The sequence below is a fragment of the Canis aureus genome, chromosome 25 (assembly GCF_053574225.1).
Source record: "Canis aureus isolate CA01 chromosome 25, VMU_Caureus_v.1.0, whole genome shotgun sequence".
NCBI lineage: Eukaryota > Metazoa > Chordata > Mammalia > Carnivora > Canidae > Canis > Canis aureus.
The window spans coordinates 12778911-12793756 of NC_135635.1; the positions used below are offsets into that span (position 1 = coordinate 12778911).

Sequence of the window (14846 nt, forward strand, 5' to 3'; positions counted from 1 at the left end):
AAATAAAACTACTATCACCTTTCCTGAAATACAAAGAAACAACAGATATGTCTATATCTATATAAAGTTTAATCAAGAATCTTGCGTCTTAAGCAGATGATACATTAGTTAGTTTGACAACAGTTGAAAACTGATGGTCCCAGTCAAATTTGTACAGTTGTATGAGGAAATGAAAAGCTTGAGTTATCAGTGTATGAGAGATCTTAATCTATCTTATCTCTGTCACAAATTTAAAATTAAACAACCAACCTCCAAAGTCTGTTTTCTCCTTACCTTTCAGAACCATTTCATGCAAAATCTAGCCAGTTTTGCTCTTTATTGCACTACATTAGAAAAGAAAAGGCGAGCATGCATTTGGCAAAAGATTTAGTTGTTGTCGATCATATAAAAATGCCCAACATGGGTCACCATTGCAAAAGGAAAACCCCAAAGTGTAACAATGAAAACACAAACATTTGTACAGAAGGCTTACAGAGTATTCGTTTCCCTAAAGTATGAAGAGATTTTGTTTCCTTTTCAAATAATTAAGTATTTTATGAAATCTGGTAATGATCTTAAGACTGTTGACATACTTCCACTGGGAAATCATCCATTTCACTTATTTTTAAAAAGTTTCATTTTATAACAAAGAGTTGAATGTAAACTAATGAAATATTTATTGATATTTTCATAATGAAAGCTCTAAACATTTACACATAGATATATAGTACAAAAATTATACAAATTAAAGAAAAGGGGGTAAAGTAGTAATAGATCTATTTTGCTTCCTGTAAATATTTTTTTTATGAACCTATAAGGTATCCTTTCTAAAAAGATAAACTCTATCTCTAATTAGCTAGCAAGGTTGTGCTAATAAAATAGGATTATACCTCCTGAATCATCAGACATTGCACTATTTCATGAGCCAGCTAATCCTTTATTACTCCATTTCTTTCACATCCACACTCAAACACATTTCCTTGCACACCATGGAGAATGAAGAAATGTGCATCTTCCTTTTCACAACTTATAAAAACCTAAAGCACCAACGCTTGGGAGACACCATTGGACAGACATATTATTTGTCTCCTCCTGGCCTTCCAGTGTGCATACTTTCAAAGTACCATTTGCAATATATTGATTTGGTATTTTTAGCCAGTTTTCAGTATTGCATTGAAGTGGGAAATGAGCTTAAAACTAAATTTAAAAAAAAGGTATATTGTAGTTTTTCCAACCCATAGGTGATTTCTTGATACCTTCAATAACGAAAGGTTTTACCTAGAAATGAAGCACAAAAACAAAAATACTAGAATATTATTAGATCACGCTGATATTCACTTAACTGTCATTTATTTCTAGCTGTGTAAAGACTGTCACATCTCAATTAAAAAATGGAAGCACTCTATTTTTTCAAAATTCATCATCCCACATATGAATAAATACAGCAATAGGATGATACTCTAGATAAGAGCTGTGATTTTTGAGGTTTGAAATTGATGAAGAAAAGCATAAAATAACTTCAGAATATAATATAAAAGTAAAGAAAAATCTTCATATGGTATGTTAACTTTATTAGAACACTATCTTAAAAGTATTACTGATTCTGAAAATAAAACATTTAGAAAATTACTTTCTTCCAAAATAAGAATACTGATAACAAGTTCTAGAATTGGTTTTTAATATTCAGAATCTTTTAACTTATTCAGTAAAATGATTTGATCATGGCATTGATGTCAAAATGTTTCAGTTATACTCTATTTTTTTTTGTCAAGACAACTCAAAATGTCATGAATGATAGGGGCCATTCAAAAATAAGCAGGACCCGAAACAGAGAATTGTACAAGAGACTGTATTACTCTTACATTTACCACATACGATCAACATTTCAACCTCTATTATATTTCACAACTTGTTATTAAATTTAAAGCACCTGTGTATGGTGATTTTACTTTCACTCTACAGCCTATAGTATTGAATTGAACACTGTAACTTGTCCCATTGAATTAAATCATGCAACTGTCACAGAATCAGGTTAAGTGGTTTATAAGGCATATTGGAACGAGTTAAAAATTATTTTATATCCATTTAAAAGTTTATTCTTTTGGATGAAAGGGTTCCTGAATGCCTCAGTCATAACGTGTATTGTAAATCAGTTGGATAGTTTGTTATAGTGTAATTTATTTGGCTTCGGGCGGAGCCACAGGAATTGGAAGGAACTGTAGTCATCATAGGGATGAAGTGTCCTCTGGGCTGGGTTGGGAACAGCAGCTGTCACATCACATTCAGATTGCCAAGTAGACAACGATGCCAAGGGCAGGCAGCAGTAAGCCAAGAAGAGTTGGTGATAGGGTGGAGACACCTATAAAGTAAACCAAAAGCGTGCTTATTATTTCATTGAGAATGGCATTATTTCTCATTTACCATGCTTTGGGGAAGGCCTGAGTATGCAGTCCTGCACAGCAAATGGTTCCTTTAAACAACAATAACAACAACAACAAAAATTCTCTGTGCTTAAGTGATTTAAGAAAACAAAAACATGTGATTATGCATTTCGTGTGTGAAAGCAGGTGACTTTTTTTTTTAACACATTCCTATAAATCATTTATGATAAGATCACAAATGTTTATTTTCTACCAGAAGATGTTAAGTCAAGAAACATATATAAATAAGCAAACAAACAAATGAAAAAACTCCACATATGTAAGCTATAAAAAAATAAGATAAAAAGAAGTACTAAAAATACTAATAATGTTACCTGGGATAAAAAACATCATGGGAATACTAAATAGATGTTGCGTGATTTCATATTTTTAAGGTGCTTATACACAATGATTTGAGGAATATATTGTTGTTGATAATAGTAAATAATCTATTCAAGTTTTTATCTGAGGAAAGGTTGCCCTGAGATACTATGTTATGAGTTAAAATAAAAATGATGTAATGTACTGTGGACTTGCATTACTTCTTGGGCTACTAGTTACATCTAGAAGAGCTCCTCCTGGGGTCAAGTTTATGGATGCAGTTCTTGTCCACACTGGAATCCTTGAGAAAAACCTAAGAAATGGGATCAAGAAGGCACACTCTTCCTTTCCATTCCCCACTACTATTAGTCACCACCTTTAATGAAAACATTGCTGGAATGAATGCTGAACTAAAAAAATACAGTCAACAGCTCGCAAATGTAACAGATATGTGTCAAGTTGTAGAAGTTAATTTGAAACCTTAAAACCTCATTGTCCTACTGTGTTAACACTGGTCCCAAACAGCCTTTGGAATATTCCTCTGATATTAGGTAGAGTCAGGGTATTTCTCTTGAATCTCTAGTCATTAAAAGCACATTCATGCTCCCCACCAAGTGGAAGATGATTGTATCTATCGACATGCCGGTATCTCACTAGCGCCCTATCAGCAGCGATGAGTGCTGCATAGAAAGTGTAAGAGAAGTATTATTAGACACAGATAAAGAAAAAAGCAGAACAGTGAGGAAAAGTGAAGACAGAACAAGGGCAATATAAATGGTCCTCAAGTAGCTGCTGATAGCACATTAATGCCACTGCTACGTAATAACTATCAATAGCGAGGCCAACCCTAATAGTGACTATGGAAGCTACTACTTATTGTTCTATACCTAAGAGACAGACACTCTGCTGGCCTTTTATATATACTATGGCATTTACACAACAACCTATAATGATAGGTCTTACTACCCTAACTTTATAGATAAGGTAGCTCAGATTCAGGTAGAATGACTTGGTCAAAGCCAGTGGCCAGGAGAGGGCAGAGCCAGGATTCCATCTCAGATTGGCTGGGCTCCAAAGACCATACTCTTTCTTTCTGCCACTTTCTGTAGACAGCTTTGGAAAAGGACCAGTCCTAGAAATGCATAAGGACACTACACTTAAAAGGTCACAGAAGGAAAATTAATGACATACAAGAAAGCACAGCTCCTAAGTTGTTGCAAAGGGTTGGTATTCACATAGTACTTTTTCGTTTTATTTTTCTACATAGATATTTTTAAAATATGCCAAAGCCCGCATGTTATTTTATTCTGATAAGGTGACCAATAATAAACCTCAATCATACAGAAAAACATTAGTTTTCAATGTTTGACCTAAGTTAAATGATCTGTCCTGAAGACTTTTGTCTGAAAATGACTCCAAGGCCTCTGCATTGCTCTGTCCTTTGACCACAAATTACACCAGTGACGGGTACACGTTCATGTACTTGCCTGAATATGTGGGTTGGCTCATATAAACTGTGGCTGCAGAAAGAAGTTTAGTCAATTGTGGATGCCATTTTGAAGTTTTGGTGTTAGTATGAAAACCAAACACAATTTCATAATTTGTGGCTTCAACATCAGGATATTTGATTTATTTTAAATAAACTCTTCATGTTTATGTGTGTTATATTTAATTTCTCTAATGGCTCAAGCTTATGTAATTGTGGTCTTCATCTTCAATTCTCTTCCACATTCCAAGCACAAATTAGAGACCTGACTGAATTACTATTTAAAGTCACTTTAAATGTGGGATCCCTATATTCTTGAAGCATTTTCAATATATATTGGTTTTATATCTAACAAAATGTATATTATAATATTGCTATCAAGTATAATGTCAGTAATTACATGGTATGCAATAAACATATATTTTACTCTCATATATTTACTGCATGTCAAACATGAACAAGTCATCAATCTCGTAAATCATTTTTCCTTATGAGTACAAAGATAAAGCCAGTTTAGAATACTATATCTTTTTCATTGGATTTTCTTGATTTTTGTTTATTTGTTTGTTTACCTAAACTGCTCTGATTTATTATTTCCTTCAGGAAGGATTCCTGCTGAAGAGACTTATATATTGAGAAGAGAAATTCCAATTAAAAGTTAAATAGCGTTTAACCATCTTTGCAAGTTTTATGATAAGTAGAGTACCATTCATTCTAGTCAGTTCTTATACAAATCCCTTTTCTGATACTTAAATTTGGACACCAAGGTCCAATCCAAATAGCTACTGATGATGATGCTATAAGACAGAGAAGTTTCTTCTTGTGATGCCACTTTTTGTGTTCACAACTGTTAACATCTCTAGATTGTGAACAACTTCAGGACAAGATATATCTCCAAATTGTATTTTCAGCTGTGTTGACTAATACCAAGTACAGTATACAGTACTTGACACATAATGTTATAAATAATTCTTCTATCTATAAGCACTGAACCTTTTCCAATTAAGAGCAGAAGATGGGAGAGATTTCAAATGTGTAGAATAAGGAGGTTTAAGGAAGAAAGCAAAGGAAACCACTGTGACCTGTAGTGGGACCCTTGGTATTTCCATCCTCCTCTCATGATGACTCCCAACCCTAGTTAATCCCTGCTTCTCCAATCAACCTCAAAAACAGCAGATCTAGAACTGATTGCTACCTCCCTTAGGCCCCAAACTGAATTCTTCAGCAGGAACTCAAACCTTATATTAAGAAAGCTTCTCTTTTCCACTTGAGTGGTGTTCCATTACTGCTCTGGCTTGTTTCTCGCTGAATTCAGTTAATTACAGGTAGTCTGACTACCTATCAGACTGCAGGTTTGTGCTTGGTCTGAAGAAGCAAACATGATCAATAAGCAGGTCACTGTCCTGGTAGGAGTCTAATGGGGATACTGGGAATAGTAGCATGTGACAGATAAGACTAAGGCCTCTGGGCCTAAGCAAAGAAAGCAAAGTTCAATCCTACTTCTGCCTTTTATTGGTTAAATAATCTTGAGCATGTTCTTTCATCCTTTTAAGCCTTAGTTCTTTCAACTAGATAATGAGGATAATAATATGTCTCATGGCTTTATTGTGATAATTGAGAAGATGCCTATCAATGGTTCTATATTTTTTAGCAACATAACCTTTCTTTAGAAGCAATCATATGTAGAAGTTCATTACTGAAGTAGGAAGAAAGGGATGCTTTATTCAAAGATCTGGAATTTCAGCAGCAGTGATGATTACATAAAGAATGAGCTAAGAAATGTAACAAACCACTCTGGCTGGGTCTAGTAATATTGGCATTTCTCACCTTATTTATGTGTACAGTCTGGAACAATATATACTACTGGCCTCTATCTCCTCCATGTTATGCTGGTACCTGAACTCCCCCAAGCCTACCATCACTCCACACAATTTGTAGGGGGATCTGCTTATCATGGTTTGAAAACAGCTGCCTTATGTAAAGCACTTCAGAAAACGCATGGCTAATCGAAAACTCCTATAAATTGTAGTGACCCATACTGCATTTGACGCTGTTTATTTCTTGCTATAGATGTCTTGCATTGTATTTTTTTTTGAAAAGTAAATGAGTGGAAAACAAAGCAAAACAATACAAAAAGCAGGTGTCCCCTGCATAAATTTTACACTTGAAACACATATGTCTACTTATTATTCCCCAGTCACACACATGTCCTTTTAGAGCACAAATATTCCTAGAATGTACTTCTACCGATCAAGACTGGGCATATTGAACTTTATGGCAGTGGTCAAGCTCAAGTGTTATCTTCTTTGTGGCACTGTAGTTGGGATCTTTGGTTTCAAGTACCAGGAACCCAACTAAAGAGCCAATGTCATATTGCTTTGGAACAACTACAGCTGGAGACTTGAACCCCTGTGCCCCATATCTCTGACTTTCATCTCTTCTTCTTTTGCATGTTGTCTCAAATTCTCAGACTTCTCCTCAAGATAGACAAGAGATCCAATATATTGGCTCACCGCCATATATTCTCAAGAGCAAAAAAGACAACATCTTTTTATCTAAACTCTATTGAGAAAAGTTTCAAGGAAAGACTCTAATTTGCAGAGTCTGGGTCACACACCCTTCTCTAGACCAATTACTGTGGCTGAGTTAGTGGATTTCTGTGATAGCACTAGATTGGAACTGTTTCCCATGCCTTAACCAATCATTGTAGCCAGGGAGGCAAGGGGACTTAAGAAAATATCAATGTTCATTCTTGTCTCAGAAGGGTTAGTACTTTCCCTAGTGAAAGAACTATGGGGATCAAGAAGTAAAATAGGAGTCGGAGAAAAACTGAAAACTGAGAATACATTTCAACTAAAAAGTGCAAATGTACACTGAGTCCCCTAAAATTATCTCTTAAATTTGTTGACTATGATAAGCTTTATGTCAAGAAATATGTCATAAGAATAATACTTTGTCTATAATTTTGGAAAATGTGTTTTGTGGTAATGGGAAAAGTATGTGTCGGGTAATTGTTAACCTAACTTGCCTTCCTCAACTTTTACATATTTTTCCAACTGCTTGAGGCTAATCAAGATAAGAAAAGCAAATGATCTATTTAGCTACTGAAGACTTCAGGACTATTTATTTCTGTAAACTAGTCACGGTAATGGAGCCATTTATCTGAGTAATCATTGAAAGAGACCCAGGATAGGTGCATCATTAGACACTGTAAGCCTGAAAGCTACTTTTTTTGTGTGGGGGGGTGTGGGGGTGTGGAATACACAAATACATATGGTTATATTTACTCTAAGATCTGGAATTTCAACAGCAGTGAAAATTACATGAAGAATAAGTTAAGAAATTTAATAAACCACTATGGCTGAGTCTATGTAAAATCAGCATTTCCAACCTTATTTATTTGTATAGGAAGATCTAGGAGTTTGTCATTTTACAAATTTGATCAATCATAAAGATTTAGTCTGGTTAAGTAGTAGTGAAAGGTTTTGTTTTTGGTTAGCCTAACCAATTGGGAATTCTCTTTTACCAATTGTATACCCTTCAGCAAACTATTTAATTGTATTTGTTTCTCCACTGGATGGTTGTATTAGGTGGAAAAACGATGCTTATTTTCTTAAATTGTGTGGCAGAAATGAGTGTAAACAAACTTAAAGGAGCTGAAGAGCTGTTTCCCACTTTGAGATATGGAACTGTAACAAAGTATAGATGAATTTTCTTACAATTAAAACAATATTTAAGCAATCCAATTTTCTTGCAGGACTGAACACACCTGAGCTATGTGAAGCCACTGAGGCAAAAGCAAATTATTTTAAAATTTGTCTTGAATACTAGGATTTTATGAAAAATTTGGTTTTGTTTGATTCATTTCTGAATTTCCACCCTATCTTTTTCTCTTCTTCTTCATGATTCCTTTACTCCACCACCCCTAGGCTCCCACCCTATTCTTCATTCTGTCTAAACACTATCAATAATGAGAATCTGAAATAGAGCAGCAGTATAAACTGAAAATCTTATAAAGCAGGAAAGTTTCACATAGCTGGTAACTGGCATAAAATTTGCAATTAAATGCCTACAATTCGGTGAGGTTAATGTCAAAATTTCCTTTAGGCTGTATACCAAAATTATTTTTATAAACTATCTAGTGCTTATTAAAATTAGAGGAGGTAGCTTTTTAGAAAGATAGCTAGCTGGGTTTGCTTCAGATAGGTCTCTGGGGGAAAATGTCAAGACATGTTGCAATTTTAAATCAATTATTATAAGCATTAACTACCTGCCTTTGACAAAATGAAGTAATGGATATTTACCCCAGTTGGTTTTAAGAGTTTCTAGGAAAAAAAAGAGAGAGAGAAGTCAGAAAGTAAAATGAAGCAGACTTTTTTTATGTTTTCATTATTTTTTCTTTAGATATCTATTTTTACGGTGTCTTTATAAATCAGCTTACTTTATTTTGCTTTTGATAATTTTATCTTTTTATGTCTCTTTGAGATAGGAAAATATTAAACTATATATGGAGAAGGAGAAAGACAGCCTAAAGCCTACTTCCAGTTCTGTCAACAGGTAGTTGTATAACTTCTTTGGACTCAAAAATGTGGCTCTGAGGCTGGTGTGATCTTTGGCTATTTCACTTGTCAAGGATGTGGATTTTCCCTCTGGAAAATGATAGGGTTCAGCGTTATAAGTCCTAAGGTTCCTACTATGGTCATGAGTCTATGATTCTAAGCAAACCATAATGTATTTAAGAATATCAAGCATTGAGCCATAAAATTTGCAAACATATTTGTCATATTTCCCCTCATTTAATAATAATCAAAGTTGATATTAGTTTATAAAGACACATTAAATGTTTGATCAAGTAAGTGATAGTGGCTTTGATGGTTTTTTTCAAAGTCATGCAACCCACTAATCTTGCTGTTCCTACTTGTTTGGCAATTTTAAACCCATATGCCAAGCAAAATAAGATTCTTTTTTTCTTTTTGGCAGAGGTATATGGTTTGCTGGCAGCTTACCCTGGCAGTTGTGTTCTTTCCTTACTGTTGACTTTGGGCCTTTCCAGGTCAGAATGCTAGATTGCCAGTATACATTTCCTCTTTGAAAAAGAAACATTAATTTCCAATGTAGTGATGACCAATTCATTGCTGGGAAATGTAAGAGTAACTTCTAACTGCCTATTGACCAACAAGGGTATGCTTAAATAACTTAATTTTGATATAACTTTTGGGTAAGCTGAGATTATAACTATGAGGCTCTTTTAAATTAGCTTATCTACTTCTTTAGAAATGCAAGGTTATATTTTCACCAGAGAACGAGATTCTGCATTAGAAAGAATTCTACTTGAATATATTTGCCCAGATTGCTTTATTTGAATATATTTGAATATAATTGCCCTCATAAGGTACTTAAGCCCTCAGAGCCTCCATTTCCTTATCTGCAAAATAATAAGTGTAGTACACAGCAAGGTATCTGTGCTAATTAAATGAAAAAAAAACTGCTAAAAATGCATAGTAAAAGTCATCTGTTAATTGTAAATTTGAAATATGAAATATAATTTGTTCATTAAAACAATGTTTATTCCATGAATTAGTTAATTAATTAATTAATCTATTTATTTTGGGATAGAGGCAGAGGGAGAATGTCAAGCAGACTCTGCACTGAGTGTGGAGCCAGATGTGGGGTTGATCTCAGAACCCTGAGATCATGACCTGAGACAAAATCAAGAGTTTGTCACTTACCAACTGAACCACTCTAGTGCCCCTCATGAATTTTTAATGAGAATAAACTGAGCCTAGGATGAGGCAGAAGAGAGAGACCCAGACCTCAGTATTTGGGTTCCATTCTACTAAATGCACAACATGTACATAATGGATTTCATGGGTTTATTTTTTTCAACTTGTATAAAATCTTTAACAAATAACATTCAAATTCTTTATTTGTTGTTAATTCACAAACAACCAGAGTCAGCTTGTTAGATCATTACATTTGGCTTTAGAAATAGCTGCTAGAACATTCTTACCATAGATAGCCCTGGCTTTGTGGAATGTATTAAACTACCACGAGAATCAGTTTTTCTCAGTCTTGATAAAAGTTAGACTGAGGACTTTTTTTTTTTTAAGATTTATTTATTTGTTTGAGAGAAAGAGAGAGCTTGAGCAGGAGCAGGGTAGAAGGAGACAGAGAGGAGAGAATCTCAAGCAGACTTCCTACTGAGAACAGAGCCAGATGTTGGGGTGAGTCAAACATCAAGAGTTGGATGTTTAACCAACTGAGCCACCCAGGTGCCTTGAGACTGGGGACTTTAAATGCCTATTCTGTTTTGTCATATTCATCAAAACAAATATTAAATTATCTGCTCCTCTGGCCTAACTCTCCTTTTCCTCAGTTTTTGAGATAAAAGGACAGCAAGTAGAGCCAGAAAGTTTAAGAATTTGTGTGTGCCTCTTTCCAAGGCTAATGGCTCCTCTTTAGTGCTGGGCTTGAGGAACCCCTTGAGCATATCTGTGGCTAAGACTTCCTGGACATTTTCAGGAGCTACAGATACATGGCCTATTGGGTTTACTTATAGAGGAAGGAAGACTGTTCTCTGCACATCCCTCACAGACACACTCACTTGTTCTAAAGCTTTGCCTCTTCATGCTTTTGGAAGACCAGCTAGTGTGTTGGCTTATTGACAATAAAGAGTAAGAGTAATATCTACTGGTCATGACAGTCAATTTTCTTTAAACTTTTAATGGTATCTAGTAAAAGAAATCCAAACTAAGGGAAGCAGGCTGATCTGTCTTCCCATAAAGCCCACTGAGTTCTTCTCAGTTCTTCTTTTGCATAAATTTGGGCAAATGACCTGCTAATTTTAATATTCATGTCCAAGGTCAAGGTGGAGCACAGTTTTTGTTTTTATGTGAGACAATGAAATCCAAAAGGCTTACCTCTATCATGTGGCAGGATGTCATGACTATTCATGTACAGAGGGTCACTTTGTACAGGCATCCTTAAAATTGTAGGAAATATGACAAATGCACTCCTATCTCTAGTATCAATTTTTGTGGAACAAATCATTACCCAGTCATAGGAAAGGATAGGTACAGTCTTTTAAATTTGCTTAGAATAGCAAGCCCTTCAAAAAGATGTCTGTCAATTGGTGTTATGAGCCCCAAAGTAGGAGCTGTGTCCAGTTTCATGTAACTCCTTTTGGGACCCTAATTAGTGGCAGTCACTCAAGTGGCTGGCCTTCCTTGGGGTAATTTTCATTCTACCTGTCTGGTTTTATTAAAGGCTAGATGAAGATTAATTCCTATTTAACTTTTAGGCCTGCTTTTCTTTTTAAATAAAATCTTCATCTAACAATGAAGAAAACTCCAAAATTTAAATATACAAATAATGATGATATGAGAATAAAAAGATTCATTTAAAATTAATTAAAATTATTTCATGTATTCCTAAATTTTCTGGACAGTCTGCCCATGATATATCATTAATAAATATCCATTTAATGGATTTTTAACTTTTATAATTTATTATGTGCCAGCTCAGTTCGGAGAAGTTTGTAATATGTTATTTTGCTTAATTCACATGATACACAGTTGAAGTATGCATCATTATCCTCATCTACAGATGAGAGGCCTAAGGCTCAGATTTGGCCACCTAGACAAAGTAAAAATTGGGTATTGAACTGGAACATGGTTCTAACTCCAGTGATGTTTTCTCTCTTCCATGGATGCTTCATGAGTATCTCCTACGATAGCTAGAGAATTCAGTGATTCAACCTCCCTAATGTAATGCACTGAAAGGTGGAAATTACTATGGATCTCTAAACAGCTCCACAGCAAAAACAGTCAAGGATTCTAGATCTCCACTGGTTTCACATGGTGAGTCAGAGACACAACCACCTTGGAAGATTTCCTGGGGTAAAACTGTGACCAAAGTCTCATGTGATTTTTCTTGAGTCATTGCTTTGGGGCTATGGCAAATGAGTGACTCACCTGTTTGAGGTAGTATTTTGGTATTTAAGATTTTCCTTCCTAATACGAACCTGAACTCATTTGTTTGTCAGGCCTTGGGGCTTCAAGGCAGGATTCAGTGTCATTTGTCTACCAGCAAGGATTAATTGGTGTCTGTATTTTCCAAATGCACATCCACCTCTTATAAAAAACTGTCCAAATTCACTGACTCTCTACAACTTTTATAAGGATTGCAACAAGCCGAATCTTCTTTTTATGCTTCCACAGGAGAGATATCTTCTCAGCTGTTTTATCAACAGTCTGAAGTGTATAAGGAGTTACTGCCTGGAACTTATCACTGATTAACTGTAAAAGATTTCTAAGTTTGTTCTTGTTTAGCTTCTCATCTAGAAGGTATAAAACAATCCAATCGCATTGGATGGTATCTGCATGGAATTTTCACTTTGTTTATACATTTTTCAGAATTCTCTTTCCAGAAAGCTCATTCTCAGTTTTATTTTCACATGCTAAACTCTGATGTTGTACGTTCTTTTCAAAATTCTCTAAGTTCAAGAAAATGGAAAAAAAAGAACATTGGCTTTCATCACTTCCGCAAGGAGTTTATTTTAAAAATCAGAGTAGTTACTCCTTGCTAACCACCAGGAATTCTGGGAAATTTTTTAAGAAACCGTTTTGTTTATATTGAACAAGCCAAATTCCCACACAGTGAGTGGAAACTGAAATTCTTGCAACATCTGTCTGTATTCCTACCAGTAGTGCCAGTTTCTTCTAGTCATTTCACTATAAAATTTTTGGAGTTATTACTGTCATTCTTCCCTTAAGACTTGTACCTTGCATCTTTATGCCTCTTGATGGTGTACTTTATACAAAGAGTCTTTATACATTGATTGAGATGATATACTAATATGTTTGAAATAACTCAATTTTCTAAGTATTGAGACAAATTTATAAAATCTAGTAATAAGTTTGAGACTAATGATTTGTCTTGAGAGAGTATGTCCTGACCTGGTTTTTCCATGTGAGAGCTCTTCAGAGTTTGTCACAGAACCACTTCTTTCTCCCTATATTCTCTCTGTTCCATCGTTGTCATTATTATTATGAAATGTTCCTATCTTTCTAAATTACTTAATTACTTTGCTCAATGATGCTGACATGCACTTATTACTCATAATAGAAAACATAGAGTCATTTGCAAGACACTTTTACCTTCATTTGCAATATATCAACTTGGTCACCAAGAACAATTGATTCTATCTCCAGTACATCTCTAGAATCTCTCTACCTACTCTCTCTGCTGCTTCTGCCTTAGTAATTAAGGACTTCATCACCTCTTATTTAAACATCAGAAAGAAAATACCATGAAAAAAAACAAACAAACCTATATATTCAATCTGCCCCTTTTTCACAGTCTGAATACAACCTCTACTCCAACTATTTCTACCCTACCATCTTTTCGAGTGTCACATCCCAAAATGCACTGAAGGGGATGCCATTTTATATGTTCTCAAAGTCAACATTTGTTGCCTTGGACTGGAACCCCCTTTTATGCCTGGAAAATTCTCACTGATGTTAACAATATTAATCAAAAGCACATTTTGCTAGGCTATATTTCAAACATAGTTTTTCAAATGTTAACTTGGGAAAATAGCCACAACAGAAACATTTGCTACATGAAATAATGCCTAATCTTTAGTTTTAAAACTTGCAATGTTGCATGTGTTTAATAAAAAAATGGTCAAGGAAAGCAATAAGAGACATAATGTTCACTGCCTATACAGCATATCTGTATAGAAAATACAATAAACAATAGAGACCAAGTGTTTTGTAAATTAACACATATAAATGGTGATAAATGATAAATGGTAATTTATCAAATTTACACAAAAGTATTCCATTATTTGACACTCTCTGAATTGTATATATACACCTCAGTACATCTAGAAACTAAAAAATAAGTTATTTAAGTATAACATGGTAATTAATAATAATATAATGTGAAGACATTATTCTGTGTAAAGCATGTTATTCATGTGTTAGGTTGTACAATTCATTAGTAGCTACTATTGATTAAATAAAACAATTGAGTAACTGCTATGTGCTGTTGTAAGTGCTATTGCATATATTTCAATAGGTTAATTATAAGGACAGGAAGTTTGTTCAAATAAAGTGAGGAGAGAATAACCATTTCTTTCCTTGCCAAAAGCAGAGCCTGTCTCTCATTATATCCTCACTGTGATTTTTCCATCTTTTGTCTAGATACTTTATCTCATATGTCTTGTGTTATAAAAATATATATAATCTGCAATACTAGACATTAGCAGAAATTCTACTTAATTTATAGAAAAATGCTTACAATCAGTTATGCCTTAGGAAATACTTATAATTCTGCATTTAATATTGTCTGTCATGTATATGTTTTATTCTTCTTTTAATAATCAATGTTGTAACTCTTGGCATTTATTACTTATGTTATCAATTATAGTTTATAACTCATTTTCTTAATCTTCAATTTTAGTAAATAAATCTTCTTCCAGGAAGAACAGTAAAGAGATTTTAAAACAGTAAATAATTTCAAATAATCACTCTATAATAAAAAGCATCCTCATTTGCATTTTATTTTCTTCCAAGAATAATGTAATTTTTATTTTCTTTTATATTTCTTTTATTTGATCATAATATACGGATTTA

General features: G+C 34.2%; 1 protein-coding gene across 3 annotated transcripts in view; it reads right to left on the minus strand.

Annotated features, from left to right (window-relative positions):
* Positions 1-50: 50 nt before the first annotated feature.
* CNTN1 (contactin 1) overlaps positions 51-14846 on the minus strand; it is a 349722-nt gene continuing 334926 nt past the window's right edge. For all 3 annotated transcript variants that reach the window (XM_077870439.1, XM_077870441.1, XM_077870440.1), the window contains one exon: positions 51-2338. In XM_077870439.1, the coding sequence (XP_077726565.1) occupies positions 2262-2338 (77 nt within the window). In that variant the 3' untranslated portion in view covers positions 51-2261. The remainder of the gene's footprint in view (positions 2339-14846) is intronic.